The sequence below is a fragment of the Aythya marila genome (genome assembly GCF_965140915.1).
Source record: "Aythya marila genome assembly, chromosome: 7".
Lineage (NCBI taxonomy): Eukaryota > Metazoa > Chordata > Aves > Anseriformes > Anatidae > Aythya > Aythya marila.
Window position 1 is genome coordinate 33,072,624 of NC_139048.1, and position 19,663 is coordinate 33,092,286.

The following is a 19,663-nucleotide window of genomic DNA, read 5'->3' on the forward strand; positions in this document are numbered from 1 at the left end:
AAATTAAAAACAAACAAACAAACAAACAAAACAAAACTCTTGAGAATTACAGCATCAAACAATCCTGCACAAGTGGTGTAGTCCTGTTAGAGCAACACATGCCCTTTCCAAATTAACAAAATTAACAAAGGGATCTGAGTGAAGTATATCAGTCCTCACTTTTATTTGACGCAGGGATGTAAAAACTAAAGATGAGAGCAACAGAAATGTGCATTAGGTCTCCACACTTCCAACAAACAGCTCTGATTTAGAGGCAGCTTCACGCTGTGACCAGTCATAGTTACAGTATGGTCGCATTGTTACAAAGAAAAAAGTTTACATAGCTCATTAAAAAACTAATCAAACATTCATGACCACAGTTAGCTGAAGCAAGGAATATTTGGGGGATTGTCCTCCTTTTGGCATTGTTATTCTTTTAGAATTTGGCAGGAAGCTTCATCTTCTTTTCAGTCCATCTGAAACAACAGAATTATTAGATGTCAGACCTCATACTCTAAAAATAACCTGAATTGGCTTAGCTTCTGGTACCTCAGATGGCATCGATACAATCAGAATGACCCTTTCAATACTTTTTGCTAAAGAACAACCAAGAGGCTTCAAGTGTCCATGTCCAAGCAACACTTTAAAATTCTGCCTGAGAGAGCGCACAGCCAAAAAGCTGCTTAAGAAGGGGGAGAAAAAAAACACTTTAGCAGAATTTCCTTAAAAATGGTAGTATGTGATTTGTTCCTTTGTGTACAAGTTTCTCAAGGTGACAATACATGTCTAATGAGAACCTGAGTGGTTTAATTGTGCTTAAATACCAGTCATTTAAGGTATTAAGAACATATGGTGCTATTAAAAATTGATATGATTTTATTTTTTCCCTCAGAGCTTTTCATCTTATGCTCCTGTCACTTTAGTTAACAGTTTTGTAAGTCTTACCCACATGCAACTACATGAAATATTGTTTCATACTGGTTTTGTTTATTAATGAATTTTCAAAAATCCACCTGAGGAAGTTACCTAGTTATGAAGGGAAGAGAAACCTCTTGGTCAGGTGGTGGACACGTTCTCCAGTCTGTTGTGAGCAATTTGTATATTTTGTACTTTAAATTATGATTGAACACCTTTATAAAACATTTTTTAGTCTTCATCTACAACCGGGAAAACTATGGCAATATTAGTAATATTACACGGTAAGATCAATGCAAGCTGAGCGTTATTGTTAACAGGACCATATTGAGTTTATCCATCACCATGTTTCAAAACATTTCTGCACTTGTCTACATCTTCTTGTTTAATTAGAGCTCATAATATTTTCTTGTCTCATGAAAGCAAAATATAAACTGCAGCATTTGTATAGCAGACATGGGGAGAAAGTTCATATAAAAAGACATGGTAGAACTCTGCATTTTGAGTATTTCTGGGTCACAACACTTACGTTTTTAAAAATAATAACAATTTTGTTGTTGTGGAGAGGGATCTATGGTATACAGCAACCGGTCTACCTAAAGCTGATTGTTAATTTGAAGCTGAAACAACTGACACAGTCACATGCGTGTTCTTACCTTGGGGAGTCAATTCCACTGTCTCCTGTTATGCTGTGGTTTTCTGTCCCCTCTGTGTGATTCTGCCCTGATAGCACAGTACCCGTGTTCTTAAAAACCAGACCTTTCTTTCCTGGGGGGTTTCTCATTTCTTTGGTTTGTGGGCCCAAAGCACGGCACGCCACTGCTTCTCCTGTCTCACAGGGGGAGTTCAGCAAAGAGTCAGCCTTGTTGGTGCTGCAGAAAGCTGCAGCCTTCACATGTTCAGTAAGGCCACTTTCAGCTTCCTTTCTGTGAACTGTCAGAAGAACCTGACTGCACAAACAGCTTTCTGCTGTAAAGTCTGGGTTTTGATGCCTTTTTGAGCCATCCAGTGATTCTGCAAAACCAGCACACCCGTTAAATCCCTGGTGTCCAGAATCAGGTTTATTTACATTTGTGTTGTATTGCGCTGAACAAATATTAACCTGGGAGTTTGTTAGAGCTGGCCCCATCTCTTGCACAGCTTTGTTCCAGTCCCTTGTACCTGGAGATGCACGGCCAGGAACCAAGTGCCATGGTTCATTGCTTTCAGGATTGTCACCCAGATGCAACAAACTACCAGTGTCACAAGCTTTCTGGTGCGGAAGATTGCCCTTACCAGTAAATCCTTCACTTTCCACCTTCAGTGATCCAGGATGGCTGGCGCACTCATATTTAAACGTAAGGTCATTCTTTTTATCAGTCTTCTGTCTGTGTTTCACACCAAATTCTTTTACCCGGCTGACATTGGTTGTACAACGTGAAAGACTGACATTCTGAAACTCTTCTGCTGTTTGATCCAGTAACTCGCATACAGCGGCGGCTCTGTGCCTGCAGTGCTTGTCTTTTGGACGTACCAAATGCTTTGCTGCTTCTTTGCACATACCGTTATCCCCAGCGTAGGAGCGAGGGGATTTTTGGATATCCCCACAATTCATTTTGACTGTTCCTCTGTGGATGTTGTCTTCAGGAATAACGCTCTCCACAAAGCGTTTACTGTTACCGTCTGTTCGCAAAGTGCTGCTTTGTGGGTAACTACAGCTTCCACTCAAACTGTCCTGCTTTACTTGGAGGGAAGACCGATTATCCCGTAGTAATTTGTTTTGCCTAGCATTGTCAGCCTGCATTTCAGCAACCAACTGTTCAGCTTCATATTCAAAGGCTTTTGAGGAGTCCAAGAAACGTGGCCTTTGTGAATTCCTATCCTGCTTTTGAGTCCTGGGCTTCAGCTGACTGTTAGCACAAGCTCTGTACCCTTTGGCATAAGCATTGTGTCTCCATGAGAGACCCTGAAAAGGGTTCTGGATCTGTTTTTTATATATGATGTGGGATTCCTCCGCTACATCCAGCGGCTGGTGGGTCGTGGTAGGCAGTGAAATGTTCTCTTCCAGTTTCTGGTTTGGGGATGTTGGCTCAGGCATGGGAGATTTCCTGTTGCTTCTGCTGATTTGCTTCTCTCTGTCTGCTTTGGTTTTCCTGCTGTGTTTTGCTGTTCTAATTTGTGTCTTTGGAACACACTCCTTTGAAAGATGCTTTTGCTTGAGGGTTAACGCTTCAGCAGAGATACCTTTACTGATACTTCTTTTCCTCTCCTCAAACTTTTGCATTAATTTTGTGTGCTTAATCAAGTTATCAACCGTGAGGGTAGGGTTAATCCGCTTGATGATTTCATGTTCGATATCACGTGGCATATTATCCAAGTTGTCTTCATCTCGGACTGGCCACTCCTTGGGAGGAAACTGGGCTGAAAAGGTAGAGAACTCCTTCTTCTGTTTCTCTTTTTTGGAAGTACTTCTCCAGAAAAGGCCAAGGCCAAATTTTTTGCATTTCAGTTTCTCTTTGACTGATGTCAGGGATTTGATGGTGTCCCAGGAGTGGCTTTCAGCAGAGGCAGAGATCACTTGAGTTTGAATTGAAGGCTTCAACTCACTGCAGCCTTTCTTCGCTCCTCCCTTAGCTTCATGGTTCATTAGTTGCCGATATCTTCGGTCACTGAGCGTATTCTGGTCGGGGAAACAACGGCAGGATCTGTAACAGGATACGGCAGGAATGTTTTCTTTCACTGGGTCTGCACAGCTCTCAGCATTTACAAGGCAACTGATGGAAGACAAGGAGCAGCAACTGTCCTCCAGCAGGACTCTTTTATTGCCTTCTGGGGCATCATTTGCAACGAAGTAGGTGCTGGGGGTGACGATGAAGTATCCTTCTCCTGTGTGATAGATTTTCCTTTCTTTAATTAGAGCACCAAGGATATTGTATAAGATTTGGTGGGAGGGAACTGCAATGCCTACAACAAAGAAAGCACAGATATTTCAAATCAAAAATAAGTTTTCAAATAAAATGGAAACTGGTTGAAGAAAAACTTGCATGTAACAGACTCAGCGTGAAATACCCGGTGTATTTAGCTTGAGAGATTCAGAATCAGTTTGCGACCGAAATGCGAATGGGAAATACTCAATTTCGACATGAAAATGCCTGGTACCACAAGACAAACAGCAACATTTATTTATTTTTTAATACATCACCAGCAATAGTGCTTTTTCCCAGCCATATCCCCGTAGGGCTCCCCGCAGGACAGGGACAGCCCCAGCTCCCTTCCAGCTCGGATATTCCGTGCTCAGCCCTGAGCCGGGGAGAGCTGAAGCAGCCAGGAGAGGGCAGCACACAAACGCCATCCCGCCGAGGGGGCTGCAGGCCTGCCAGCGGCTTAAGGACCAGCAAAACCCTTTTAACTCTCTCAAGGCCATTCCTCGCTGATGAGGGAAGCTCGCCCCTGAGGAATTAGGTAAAGACAGCAGCGTTTCTGGTGGTCACAGCATTCTCTTTTGAATAAGCAAGGATGTCCCTGGGCATCTGTCAGGATATGATTTTTGTGAGACCTTCTCCCAAGCTGTGTGTTGTGTTCAAAGCATTTGCCTCTGGGCAGGTTATTTAAGAGCAGCTTTTATTCCTCTCTCTCAAGCTTCTGGTACCTTTTGGTCACATTACAAGTGCTCCCAAAATTTACCTCACTGAGACTGGTCTCAGCTGCTGGTTTTCCCTCAGGTGTCACATCATTAATCTGGTGACACCTGACCAGCCGCCCCAGATGCTGCCCATCTCCTGCCCACAAGAAGGAAGACTTCCAGCAAGGTACAAACATAGCAAGAAAAATGTTCTCTCCCTCTACAGACTTGGGGAGTACGGCTTCTGGCTGAGCTGAAAATGCAACCTCGTGGTGTCTCAGTGCACATGTGGACTGCATCACGTTCCTGGCAGCTTTTGGAGCCAGTTTATGGGGTTGCATTAAAAAATTTTCCCAGTAGTGAAAATGCTTACCAGATCAACCTGTAACGTTTGCAGAGCTGGAAGACTGTGAAAAATCAAACGAGGAAGCTCAGTATGAAACCAGGGAACCTGCTGCAAAGGGCTATAAGGAGCCTTTATGGAGACACACATGCACAAGCACCTCTTCAGTACTGCAGATTTAAGGGACGTTTTTCAGATTAAAAGAAACTGCAGTATTTAAGGGAAGAGACTACTCCCCCATCAGAAGAGCTCATTAAAGCTCATCTGGTGTAATTAATTTGCTTTCAGGAATTTGACCAACAAACCTGATTCTGCGGGCAGCTCCGTTCCAGATACCAGCCACCAGGTGTAGCTGCCCTGCTGTAGACCCCTTTGCCATCAAAATCAAAGGTGTTCCTGGCTCTTAAAGGAGGATTCAAAGCCTTACTGATCTGGCAGTCTCTGCTTTATGCTTTTCCAGATCTGGCATCTCAATCCCTCATCTGTTCTTTCCGACCCTTGAGAAAGGGCATGCTCTCAATGTCCTAACGAACCCAGTTTATTAAAATCTGTAAAAAGGATCATCGTCAAATCAACGTCAGGAATGCTCATGGGCTGCTAAGGACTCCATACATATTTGTGCACTCTCCCAGTTGCCTGATGGTTTCTAATCTTCCACATTGCCAGTTTTACTTGTGACCATTCATTGATGACTTGCCCCATATCATGATGGTGCAGTCACTTTTAAAAGGAAGAAGAAACGAACACTTTACCTGGAGAACTTTTCACTAACTGCTCCACCAAAGTTTTCTGTGTGACCAGCATTTGATCTGCATTCATGTCTGATATGGCACGGCAGATTTCTTCTGCCAGAGGAAGAGACTGTGGCAGTGAGCAAGGATTCATGAGAACAGGGAGCACATCACCTGGAGTCCAGAAGGAAGGAAAAAGACAAAGACAAAGTTGTTTGAATGACACAGTGCTTCATTTTTCTGTTAGCCACGGTTATATGGTGTTGCTTCAGAGCAAGCATCTTATCCTCAACTACTTTTATTTCACTAACTACTCATCAGTATTTCTCAGAGAACACAAACGGCTCTAAATACTTCGTGTGTTTTTGTAGTGAAGGCAACAGAAGGCTACCTTAGGCACATCAGTTTGTTTGGTATTAAATTCCAGCTTAAACCTTCATTTAGCTTAGTAAACAGGGAGTTGAGAGAGAGAAAGAATTAAATTTGATGACTGTTTACAAACAAAACCATGCAGAACCTGTATTTCTCTGAGTAGCTAATGAAAAAGGTCAGCATCCAACATTCTAAGCACAAAATCTTTTCACCTGATCAGAATACAGAAGAAAAAAGACCAGCAACAGGCTCTAACACGCACGTTGGAACAGAAATGGTAAATTTTCCATTTTTAGACTTGGCTCTTGAACTAGAGATTATCTACTGGAGTGTACAGAGAACAAACATGCTTGCTATAACTGACAAACTGGTTACAATCACAATTTGTACTCCTTCACCAGCTCACACATTTTTTAGGCTACATCACCTGGTCACGTCTCCTGGTCAGAGACAACAACGCTGTCCCCGCTTTGCACGGCGAGAGCAGAGGCTCGGAGGGGTGAGAGCCAAGCCCTGCTCCCCCAGCAGCGCTGCAGCCCCAGCCCAGCAGAGCACAGCGCACCTCCTGCCAGCAGCTCAACAGCTGGGGTTTTCATTTCCCTCCCTCTCACAAGGACAGGATCCTGCGCTTGGAATGATGTCGGAAAACCTGAAGTAAAGACTTTTCCTGGAAGCTGGTGACAAAGAACGAAGCAGGGACTTACCTGAGGTCTGTGCATACATTAAGACTATAACTGTGTGCACCCCAGACAAAACCAGGCGTTTTTCTATTCTTCAGGTAGCCCCACGATCTGTTCTCACTACCTGGTGGTGTTTCGTGTTCTCTCCCCTGGTCTCTGTTGCAGGAAGCCCCTGGGTGTGCTCAGCTGCCAGCTCATTACTTCACCAGGCAAAAGCTAGAGTTAAATGCTAACAGCAATTCTCCCGCTGGTGAGAAGTGACAGCTTCGATTAAGCGATGTTCAGATTTAACTAAACTGCAGTTGGGGAGTCTGTTGGGCGACTCTGCAACCTGATATTTATCCTTTTTGGCAGAAAACTAGAACACAAACATTCCTCTGAGTAAATGAATTAAGCAACGGCACTTGGAAAAGCTTAAATCGCTCTTGACCTTTGTTTTACAACTGCAGTTAGGCTCAACAAAAAGCTCTCAGAGAAAAATCCTGGCACCCAGTTTCCCCAGTGACGTTGCTAGGACACTCCTTGCAGGTGCAGGAAGCATTGCAAGGTTTCTTTTTGTATGGGAAAAGACTGTCAGCAGTGAGTAATAACTCTTGTGAACACTTTGCTGGCTCAGCTCTCTGCTGTAGGCACACAGAGCTGCAGCCAGTTTTGCCATTTGTTCCTGTAGAGCACCAAACTGCTAGGGAATAAAACACCAAACGTAATGGAAATGTATTAATGATCTTTATGAATATTAATTACCATGCCATCATTGTCCACATCTGTCTCACAACCTCAAAAATCCCATGTCTCTTTCAAGGGGAAGCCCTTTCAGGATAATATTTAAAACAAAGTAGTAAACAAAAGCCAGTTTGATAGTAAGGGGAAGAAACATAGTATGCTTAGTTGCTTTATAGTTTTTATAAGGACTTGCTTACAGTGACATGCAAGGTACCTGTCAGCCCTCAAGGAACTCAGGGTAAGCCCCTGGGTTGTTTAAATACAGCACAGTTCCCACTGCACGCTCCGCAGCTCTTACAGAATCACGTTTACCAGTCCCCAGCTAGACACTTAGCCCGTAGTCACGTATTATAGTCCTTCAGTTTGTTTTACCATCCTATTCAAACACTGCTTATTACCTGGACACCCGAAACCCAAGAACACCCTTTTAGAGCACAGATCGATCACAGGGTGGGCAAGTCACCTGTAACACGAGCACTGGTGCACACGAAAAGCCTCCAAACTCAGGGTACAGGAAAGTCTCCGGGTATTCTTGACCTGCACAAAGCGATTTTTTTGTTCCATGCCTGTAACGTGAGCTTTACCACTTTTCACTGGGTTGTTTAACCAGAAAAATGTGTACAGTGCAAGTTTTTTCTGGGTAAAAACAGGCTAGTTCTGAGAAAGTGAACAGAGGTGCATTTTATTGCCTGAGAGCTCGATTTACTTCTTAAAAGCTGGAGTAAAGAATTTACATAGCAATAAAAGGTTAACTATAACTGATTAGTTCTGGGGAAAAATAAATGCAAATCAACAATAATCTCCACTACATGATTCCACTTACATCTGCTGAGACACAACACCTGGGAATTACATTTAATAGCCAGAAAAGTCCATCTAGGACTCTATAATTGAGCATAAAATCCCACTGATCCCATGCCTCTTTGCACGAGAGCCCTAACCTGTTTGATTCGCTTCACTTTCTGCAGAAATGCAGGAGGGAAACTCTAAGCAAGTACAGTTCTGCCACAACTCCAAGGCTTCTGCTTTTCTGTAGACTGAAGCACATCCCGGTCACATTTTATGGCATTTTATAATTAAAAACTAGGAAAAGTTTTAAAGAGGAAAAAAGTTAAAAGGAACATAGAAAGTTTGGGAACTTCTGTAAAATCTCTTTTTGAACATTTATGGAGATTTTAACTCTTACTAAAGGAGAGCATTTCTACGTAGATTCCAAAGACAGAGTTAGGAATCGTAGACCACTTTCAGTTACAAGCACATAACCAGGAAGCTCCATTTTGGCATAACTATTGTGTACCAGACCCTCTGTTCAGAAACATCTCTTTACAAAGAGCAAATAGTTCAACTCCATTAAAAACTGTCAACTCTTGCAACACGTTTACTGAAACAAGCAGAAGCTCTGAAGAACAGCGGGCCATCTTTCTGTTTATTTTGTGCAACTCCCTGAGAGAAACAAAACGCCTGTCAGCTCAGGTCAGTGACACTTCATCAGCTGGAGCTGCAGGAGCAGCTGCACACACTTCAAAACGTCGGGGTTTCTGTAACCACTGCAAGGACACTCCCAGATCACAACAAGCAGGCAATGTCCTCCACTTGGAGCCAGGGGCTGATGCTTACAGATGGAGGATGAGGCCGTGCCACAAAAAGAGCACTTCTGGGTGTTGAAGATGAGCAGGCAAGTTCAGTGCTTGGAGATCTGTTTCACCCACAACAGCTGTCAAAGCAGCCACCTCACAAACCACGTAAACACATCTGCCTCTGGGTCACCCTCGCTGTTTGCAGCCTAACTGGCAGAGAAACTGAGCTATGAGCAGCAGCACTCAACAATTATTTTTCACTTTAACTCACTTTTCAACCAACTCACATACAGCATTGGATATACCCAGCACAGCTGATAGCAAGGAGGGTCATCGTTAACCATTTCAGCATTCAGTGCCTGGCATACAAGGCAAAATGATTCAAAAGTTGCATTGCAAGGAGGTAAAAATAACATAAAACAAAAGGGTCCTGAGTAAGCTGCAAAACCATGCAAGTAGCCACGGAAGCGAGCAGTAGCAGAGAAATAACCAAGCCACTGGCAATGCCTCTGGCTCCTGTAATTGCCTGCAGGTGCTGCCAGCCAGAGCTACAGGATTTTGACACGAGCACATCTTTTCCACTGGGCCTGGTCCCAAAAGTCCCTTCGCAACCCTGGCGTTTCTCCAGTGAAACCGCTCGGCTTTTTCCTTGCTCCCAGCCCTGCCCTCTCTTCTGCAGTAAATCTCAGCCCATCCAAGTAGCTCTTTAATGTCAAAATCTCTGGTCTAAGAAGTGTTGCTGGTTAGGTACTTACCCACAGAGTGAAGGAGGCTGTAAAAACATCATCGTGCTGCTGTGTATTCCTGCCTCTTTTCACCGAAAGGTCAGCTCAAACTGCTGCTGTATTCCCGAGGTTGACTCCTGTGCTGGGAAGTGTGCCGTGGCACAAAAGGCACTCACAAAAAGCGTACAGCTTAAGGCAACGGGCACGGGAGTAAAACGTAACTACGAGCATGTCTCCCTACCCTAGGTGGAACAAAATTCATTCCTTTGCACGGCCTCTGGCTTCAGCCCACATTTACCCCAGCCAAGGAAAGTCCCACGCTGGTCTTTTAGACTAACAGCAGGCACAGAGCTCTTCAAAAGAGAACACAGCCCCCTGCAGAGGGATCCAGCAAACCATGAATCAGGGGACAAAACAGCTATCGAGTCCCACTCGCTCCCAGGCAACCCTTGGCCAAATCCCACCCACAGCAGCAAAAGCTGCCGGAGAGCTTGGTGCCGTTGTAGCAGCCCTCGGAGCAGGGCCACTGGCTGTCAGGGAGGGCAGGAGCCACCAGCACACACACAGGTGGAAGGAAGCAGCTCTCAGATCCTGTTTCAGGCCATATCCCACTGCAGGGAGCGTTGTCATTCAGCTGAGCACAAAGCTTTGATGGTACGCGAGCAATTCGCACCCGTCTGAGAAGCCCATGGTGTTGAAGGATGCGCGCAGCCACTTTTAGCTTCCTCTCTCCTTAAAAAGAAATACAACTTTAAAGACAAACCCCATGCTAAAGAAGATGCTTCTGCATATTCTGCACCTGGGTTGCAATTTATGGCCCAAAGGAAAAGGAAAGCAGCACGTTTGCCATCACAGAAGGTCTCAGAGGAGTTGTTTGGTCAGTGCAGAACTAACAGCAGTAGTTTGGATCTCAGGATACTGGCCCAGAGTTCCCAAACCTTTCCCCATGGATTTGGGGCTATTAAACTCCCCTTCCATACTTCAATTCATCTAAATTTCAACCAAAAGGAAGTGGTAAATGACAAACAGAGCAACTGAGCACCTCCACTCTGTTACAGAAGCCTCAGTAAATATCTTTTTCAAGAGCCAGTTGTGGAGAAGCTGTGCTGTGAAGGCTGCTGGGTCGCACAGAGCAAGGTGAAGCCTCCCACAGAAGTTACAAAGATGTGCAGGTGCCTGTGGGATACTGAAGATGTAGAACAGTTAATGGGGGAAAAGTAAGCAATGCTGTCCATCAAGTACCTGAGCAAGTGTTGTTCAGGGCAGGCTAGCTTTATTGCAATGTTTTTGGGGGAACAAGGAAAATATTTAATAACAATAACATAATTTTCAACCTTGGAAGCTCAGCATGTAGCTGGCCATAGAGCACAAAGGAGAAATCCAGCATCGGGGTGGAAGGGGGTACTAAAAGGCAACATTTAAAACCTCATTTGGGAGTGGTTCATTTGTTTTAGAAAAGCAGAATAAAATTCACAGAGGCTCGGTTTATTTCAGTTTAAAAACAAAACCAAACCCAGCATTTTGGCTTTCGAACAGACTGAGGTTGCTAACCAAACAGCAGTCGTGCCACTGCCCGGGAAGCTTTCTGCTTCCGTACAAATCGGGCTGCTCGCAGGGAAGCTGTGAGCTGCCAGCAAACGGACCATGGCTTGCCACTGATGCATCAGTGCAAGATAAAACATACTAGGAAAAAAAATGGTTTATATCATGGATTATTTCCAAGGGTTTCACAGTACTCTCACCAACGTGGGCAGTTCTGCATACCGAGCTCTCTGTTAGCAGTAAACACTGCGTGAGTCACAGCAGTGATGCACAGCACTGGCATCTTTGTTTTAGCTCTGCCGGGAGTGTTTTTACAAAATACAGCAAGGAATTGGCAGAGAGTGGCTCTGGGTGGAAGTTGTTTTGGCAATGCAGACACCCACATCTCTCTAACCTAATGGTTAAAAAAAATAGTAAGAAAAACCTCTCGCAAGTATCACAGCAGTTTTATCAGGCTAAAGAAAACCGTGCTGCCATCATCCTGGTTTGGGAGGACCTGCCAGCAGCCCCTCAAGAAGATGAGAGAGCCAAGCTCTGTGCAGCTGTGCGTGGTGTGAAGATGAAGTACAGCAGGCATCAGCTGGAACGAGAGAGCCTGGCTATAAAGAAACCCTTTTCACCCTTTAGGACAGCCCGGCAGTGGAGCAGGTTGCCCAGAGAGGTCGTGCAGTCTCCAGTCCTGGGGAGTTTCCAAGATGTGACCGGACACAGCCCTGAGCAACCTGGTCCGACCCCACAGCTGTCCCTGCTTCGAGCAGGAGGTGGGACAGGCTCCCAGCAACGAGGTAACAGTCCAGACATCCAGCTTAATTGGGCACTGGTGCCTGTGCCTCCCACAGCAGCTCTCATCACCCACTTTGACCACCCTGTTTTCTGTAACCCAATGCAACAGCACTTTTGACCTCTGCTAGCTGTGAAGTTTTCTTGGGTTGCACCAGGCTAAAGAAAAAAGGGGATGGTTACCCTTACATCACGTCAAGGAGGCCATGCAAAACAGCATCTGAATGGAAAACCGATTGGATTTCTTCTCAACCTTCAAAGAGCCACTGTTTTCGTAACCTTTCCTTTGTCACAACCAAACTCTGTCTGTACGGGCTTGTTGTTAGAGCTGGTGCTCTCTGGTGGTGAAGCGGACACATGCTGAAGCAGGAAGGCAGTACAGAAAAGCTAAACTAACCTTCAAGTGAAGTCTGAAAACTTCTGCTGAAAACTTCTAGCACTGAGAAATACGCAGCACATATGAAGTTCTGCACAACTGATCTTATTAGAGGTAATGCTTAGAAAAAAACAGAGACAATTGAAATGAATGGAGTTTACTAGACGTAAAAAATACACTCCCGTTCAACGGTACTTGTTAAATGGTGCAACGAGAGACCACTCAGTGAAAGAGTGGAAAAATATACACGCACGTGGTTTTACAGATAACACCTCACAGGAATTCAACCTGAGCAGCCGTGGTAAATCCATCAGGATTTTGAAGAGCGTTGCAGTGCCTTGCTGCTGGGGGTCCCAGCAGTACAAATATCGCAGTTGGGTTCAGTGCAAAACACCGAGGCAAGTCCTTGGATTAGAGGGTTGATAACTTACTAAGGAGGTGGAAAAGTGTGAAACAGTCAGAGGTGTCACCTCATTTCAAGTCAGTGGTAAGGGCTCAAAGCCAGCTACAATTAGGTGCTAAACGTTGCTAAATAATGTGAGATCTACGCTGGGAGGATTGATTCAGTAAACCAAAGATAGCAAAAGCAAATAAAAAGTTGTCCTTTTTCAAAAAGTACAAATGTTTTCTTCAATTTCTTTTTATCCCAAAGATGTATTGGGCAGTCACCACTGGAACAACTGCGATAACCTGGAGAACCCGATTACAACAGAATATACAAGTAAGTTCTGAATCAGAGACCTTACTGAAACCAACTGGAGAATAAAAGTTAAAAACGCAACTAAACCACTCATGTTCTAAGAGCCTATATGCAGCAGTGCAAAATAAAACATTTCTGTTCATCCCCTCTTCTTCAAGCCTGAAGAAAATAAAAAAGGAACAAACTTAAAAAGAGCCCTGAGCAGTCCAGCGTGAACCACGACCACATACGGAGTTACACTTCACAGAAGCCAACTGCATTGAAGGACAAAACTCTTCTGCTTTGCCTCGCAAACCTACATCCCCGCTGGTGAGGCAGGATGAAAGTCCCTGGGAGAAAGGGGCTCCAGAAGAGAGGAATCGCAAGCTGCACATGCCGGCCTCTTGCAGAGCCACTGTCCTCACCGAGACCAGGTGTTCCTGTGGCAAAACAGCACCTGCTGCTCACACAGCCACGATTTCAGCTGTAGTTTCTTTAGACTCTGCAGCAGGGTGATGCTGACACTGACAGGAATTGCTGTGAACAAATTCAAGGTACTGAAGTGAAAATAAAGAGAGACAATCTTTGCTCTCGTTCGTGCTTTTCGGCTCTTTCTGAGTGCTTCACTTCTCCCTCAGTTCTGGGGAGTATTTGCAGGGGAAGGAGGAGATGCGAGGAGCTGTGCTATCAGCTAACTCCATCAAGTTCACAAACAACTGGGCGAGGACTTGTTTTATGTTCCCGCAGAAGGGGAACCAGGCAGCTCAGCACACGGCAGACCTCTGGGGAGACAGACACGAGCTGGTTACGACCAAGGCGAAGCAAGCAGCTCCAGCAATGCTTCCTCCTGGGCTGACCCCCAGCTTCTCTCTTCACACACCCTGGAGCGATGCTCCTCAGGATCCCAGCTCATCCCCGTCCTGCTCCTCTCCAGCACCCCGGGGCTGCCCAGGAAGGGGCAGGGGAAGCGCTTTGCCCCTCATTTGGTTAACAACAGACTGAACAAGCACCGGAGATGGGCCCTCAGGGGTGTTAGCATTGCCACCCAAGCCGCTCAGCTATCAGATCGGGAGGACAAGGGGGTTAAAACCAGCCCCCCTGCTTAACCCTCCGAGGGAGAGATGAATTGCCATGATTTTCCCAACCCCCATCCCCGGGAGTAGCGTGCAAACCAGAGCCTGGCTCCAGGGCACAGGGGGACACAGGGGCTGTGTGCCCCTTGCTTCTCGTTTACTGTTCAACGAGCAATGGGTTGTGGATTAAAGAGGAAAAGAAAGAGAAAGAAAGAAAGAAACACCTTAAAACCATCGCCTGATTTTTCTCGTGAGTCTGAAAACTCAGTCTTGGCCCTTTTAGTGTACTGTGGACAGAGATAAAGATACTGCAACCAGGTATCTGTGAAAATTCATCAAACAGTATTGTAGTTTGCAGACACTGCTAGTGCTATGTGCTGCAGTAAAGGATGTTTCCTAAGAACCACCTCGGACATTTGTTGTTCCCTACATCCCAGCCACGAGTCGTGGAGCACAAGAAACCCACGTGCCTTGAATCCCACTCCACTGCAAATAACAGCTTGGGAGCAGGTAGACTAAAACAAGCAATCTATATAAAATAAAGACTGCTAACTTGATACCAATAGCTTCATTTTTCAATATTGTGAACTCCTTTAAAAAAAAAAAAAAAAAAAAAAAAAAAAAAAAAAAAAAAAAAAAGCTTTGTCCCTTGGGTTTTAGTTGTCTAACTTGTCACTTGCTTTCCTGGATCAAAACACGTCCAAGGAATAGGAGAAAAGCCTTCCAGAGCAGAACATGGTCATTATCACGAGGGATGGAAGAAAAGACACAGCACGTCACTTTTTACCAGAAAATTACTTAAATAAAGACACTAAAATTACAAATTGGTTTCAGGAGGGAGGGAGGGAAGGAATCCCTTCAACATCAAATGTCTGAAAAAGAGAAATTCACAAATAAGCTTCTTCAAAGGCATTTGATAAAAGAAACAGTAAGAGAACTCCAACTTGTTAGAACCCCCTTTGGGCATTACTGCAGTGAGTGATAAAATGTTAGGGGAAGTTGTGTAATTCATTTGCTGAAATAATTTTCGTTTGGATCCAGCCAGCCACCCTGTGCATGAGAAAAGAGGTTACGGGGAAGCAAGAGGATGAAAAACCAAATGAATCGAGGTCTCTACATCATTTTCAGGAGACTGGCAAGTAACATATCAACAGTCACAAATAATGCAGAACTCTAACAAGAGGGAATAATCTCCGACATATTTAGAAGTGTGATGTCTTTTTAGATGGAGGCCAGAAAGTAAAACGCTGCTCTTGCTTATAATGCCCTACCGGGGTTAACAGCAAAGAGGGCAGCAGGCTACTCACAACCAGGACAGACAAACCTCTCGCTGGAGCAGGTGCAGAAGGTCAGCAGAGTGCCCAGAAAAACGAGACTGCAAGGGGAGACTGAAGAGTCAGAGAACAGGGCTGAGGCAGAAAAGAGCTCTTCGCTGCAGACTATTAGGAAAGCAGTGTAAATATCAGGAAAAGGGGGGAAAAATAAATCTAAGTGATTTAAGCTAAAGCCATCATTAAGAGAAGCATAAACAGGTTGAGCTGGCCAAGGACAGCACAGGCTAGGTATCACATATTTTCACATTAAAATTTTTGAAAGAGGTCATTCTTAAGTCTTCCAAAAGGTGACAAAGGCTTTGAGAAAGAATTCAGAGCTGCTGTTTCACTTGGACTGCTGCTTCTCTTCAACACAAAGCTTCTGTTACCTAATCAGATCCAGCTCTGCCTGAGGTAACATGTACTGCTAACTTTAAAATTCATCCCCTGACACAGCGGATTACCGAGCTGCCCTCAGGGAAGCATAACAATAAACCTCTCAGAAACGACAGCTGTGAAAATTCCTACCCTTGGAAATCCAACTAAACCAGGATTCATTTGCACCTCAAGTACCCGGTAGTTACTATGGGGCTGACCAGCTACCAGCCTTCATTTCAGCATCTTCTGCTTGGGCTTTGCCACATTTCTGGTTTGGCTGCTGGTGCTTCAATCCTTCAGTTTGGGGCAAGTGGTTCAGATCAACAGGTTAAAGCAGGCACCTGAGCTGACATGAAGCAAGAACTAGGCTGCCCCCGTTCATCACTTACAGGTGTTTCTTGGTGATTACAACTTGCTGTCTCCCATAATCACCTTCAGCAGAGAACAGTCCTAATTAACCACAACAAAACCACATGGAAAATTGCAAAGTCTGCAGAAGCTTCACTGCCAAACCAATGGCTCAAGTAAAAAAATGAGGAGCTGTGAGGCAGCGATCGGTACCAAGAGCAGAAATGTAGTTAACACAACTGCCACATTTCAGAGAATAATTCAGTGGCACCGGTGCAGTAAGAGCACTCAGTAATCCAGCAGCTGGATTTTCATGTATATTCAAAGCCCTTGATTGCAGCCTGGCCTCATTAGACTGAAAAGGTTACTAGCATAATTAATTGATTATGAGCTAATTGCAGGTACTAAATAGCAATGATGAATAAATACAATTTTCACCAGTATGATCTTAAAAATACACTTTTCCCCCCCAGATTGCTTTGCCATTGTTCCTACTGCCCGATGTGACAGCGTGTTCTCTGTGTATCCCCTGAATGCTAATAGATTAAACAAAAGGGGGAACGGAGACAGTTACTGCTGCAATATGCTATCTTCTGCAATACTCTTACCTAAATTTTTCCTGTGAATAATTACATACTTAAGGTAGCAACCTGAACGTGCCCAAGTCTGATTTCTTCTTAGATCTTCCATCAATTTCACTTTTCCCTATTTTTAGAAAAGCTTTCAAAGACCCCTTTGGAGCTTCTTTTTGGTCAGCATTTCCAGAGGAATGAAGACTAAAAGCAGCTGCTGAGATCAGAGCATCGCCTCCACACGAGGTAACAAAATGCCTTCCCCTCCAGGCAGCCATCGCCCCACCGAGCTGCGGGGCCCCACGGTGCTGGGCACCCTCTGCCTTTACCTGCTTCAGTGGCAGCACGCTCTGTAGCTTTTTTCCACATAAATCTTTGTGCTGATTCAATCCATAACATCCAGCTTCAGTGTTTTTTTTCTAGGCATCATTCTCTGTCTGAAAATGTTCTTCCACTGGTTGTGAATGCACCTTCCAGCCGATCAGAGTATCACTCTCTGGCCAGTCCCCTCCTCCAAAAACACCACTATCTGCAACAAAACACCTAAACCAGCCTGGTCCTATCACGTTTTCCCTAAACGCTGATTGCCCGTGCGCACAACTGCACTGCAACAACTCACCGGGTCACCACCAAGTGAGACCTGGTTTGCCCCGGTGTCCGTAGCGGGGAAAGGCTGCGGTGGTGATGCCCTGCTTGTTCCTTGCTTGCACAGCAGCCCGGCTGCAGGATTTTTGCCCCCCAGGATTCACGCCAATGCTGCTGATCACGAAATACCTCAGGCAGAAGTCACCTGCATGGTTTGGCACTTCCAGTGGATAAAGTCTCCGATGGCAGCTGAGGCCATGCTGCTCAATCAACCAGCGGCTCTGCAAAGTGGAGAGGATCTCACCATTGGGATTGCACAGGCAGGCAGCCAAGGAGACAAGCAACAGAGTCAAGAAGAAAGGAAATAAATTCAGTGGCACTGGAAGGCTGCCTGCTCCAGCCCCAGCTGCAGCCACTGCGGTCAGTTCTCCCCTCTGTCTCCGCTGCTCCAGCATGGGGCACTCTTCCTCTGGAAAACCCCACTGTGGGCTGAAGGGAACTCCCTCAATTTTGCACTAAAATCCCACTGAGACAAAAGACTCCCTCCCCATCCCACCACCGTGTTTTCCTCCCCCAGGGTCAGCTCTTGCTGTGTCTCAGGTTACGCGTTCATGGAGCGAGGCCCAAGCAAAGGAGGCAGCAGAGGCACCCCTTCAAGGGCAGCAGGCCTTGCTCCGCACAGAATTTGGGTTAAACATGCAGTTCGTTCCTGTTGTGCAAAGCTGCACAGTGCATCTTCTCATCTACTGTGGAAAATCCTTACCAGACAAGGTAAGAGCACTGCTCACTTTGGAATCTGTGCTCAGGGAGATTTCGTTTCGGATTGAGGGGGATTCTGCCGTGTTGTTAACTTGCAGGTCACATTAGAATAGCCTTCAAACCATCTTCACTGGAAAAAGTGCCTAAAATGGACTCATTTTCCTTATCTGAATGAACTAACTGCTCAGAATATCTGCACTGCCACCTCTTTCTTATCAACCCTAACTATTCAGAGCCCCTGCCACCCGAAGCCAACGCTATAAAGTTTCTGCTTTTGTCAGTGGCTCAGTTATTATCCAGTGTATAATTCCCACAAGTCCCCCTTTGTGCTGCCCATCATTATATCCCAAATCACAAGACTGAAAATGTTGGCTGCACATTCCTTGCAAGTATTATTACCGGATCCCTTGGATAACCAGAGCATTTGAAGACATGCTGCCACCAATATGTCCCCCAGAACTAAAAGTCACCTCTTTCTCCTCTCGTCAGTACAATGAAAAGACTCTTCTTCCTTGCCCCCACCACTCCACAACAACAGAGGTAATTAACTTGATTTCAGGAAAGATTTCAGCAGAAAACCAAGCCCAATATTGGTAAGCAACTACTCGTTTTCATCCCTTTGGTCACATTATACAAGGCTTCTTTGTATCAGAGATAATGACAACTGCAAGTTTCTCTCCATGGACAAATGATTTAAGGATACTCTCAACCTTCCCCGGGATTTTGCACCTTGTAACATGACTGTCTCGATTGATACCTTATGTTTGACATAATACACTTAACAAAAGTACATTTGCTTGAATAGCTCTTTGGTAAAACGAGTTATCAGGAGACCAGCTGGAGGCTTGGGCTAAATGTGTGCAGGTTTTATTAGCACGCAGTGACAATTGCCTATTTCTGCTCTGACACAGCCTCTGTGCGCATGCAGGGGTCTGTTTTACACTAAGGCAGGTTGGTCTAGGAGACGAGTCTTTTCTGAGGCCAACAGCACCACGTACTTTTATCTCCCACGGTTCATTTCTATGACATGACATGCGGCAGCATTTTCTACTTTTATTTGCAAATCTGCTGGCTACCATCCAGCCCTGCTAAAAAGAGATCAGAAATGAAGGGCAATTGCTCTCCAGCTGTTTCAGCCCTTGCATGACAAAACAGGAAGGCAACCGGATGACCCTCTGTGGGGAAGACCAAAAACCATTAAGTGAAATACAAGGGAAAAACCTAACGCACACTCAGACAAATCCTTTTTTGTACCACTGAAAAAGTTGCAAGCAACTAATAAAGCAAACTACCACTCTAAAAGCAGTTGTTGAAACAGAGTGTGGAGAGTTCAGGCTGAGATTCTCTGTACTGCTCCTCCTCTCCACTCTTCCCTTCTCCCCAGTTTCTTCATGATGAAACGGGAACGATTCAGCCAACAGGATCCTTTCATTTGTGCCCACAATAGACTGAGGGAAAATGATCAGATATGGAAGGGAAGGTTATTATTTCTAAATAGAATAACATCACTGAGGTATTTCAACAATAGGGCAAAATAAGGCTCACGTGCCTGTGGCTTTACATGCTCTGTAAACAGTCTGAGTGTAATGGTGAAGCACTGCATGAACTAGAA

At 45.1% G+C, this 19,663-nt stretch overlaps 1 protein-coding gene across 1 annotated transcript; it reads right to left on the reverse strand.

Annotated features, from left to right (window-relative positions):
- Window positions 1-149: 149 nt before the first annotated feature.
- STOX1 (storkhead box 1) lies at window positions 150-5,926 on the reverse strand. The gene is made up of 3 exons (XM_082764794.1): window positions 5,591-5,926; window positions 1,551-3,837; window positions 150-455 (listed from the first exon to the last, which is right to left on the reverse strand). The coding sequence occupies exons 1-3, from the start codon at window positions 5,721-5,723 to the stop codon at window positions 416-418; spliced, it is 2,460 nt and encodes an 819-aa protein (XP_082620920.1). The 5' UTR covers window positions 5,724-5,926; the 3' UTR covers window positions 150-415.
- Between the last annotated feature and the right edge of the window lie 13,737 nt (window positions 5,927-19,663).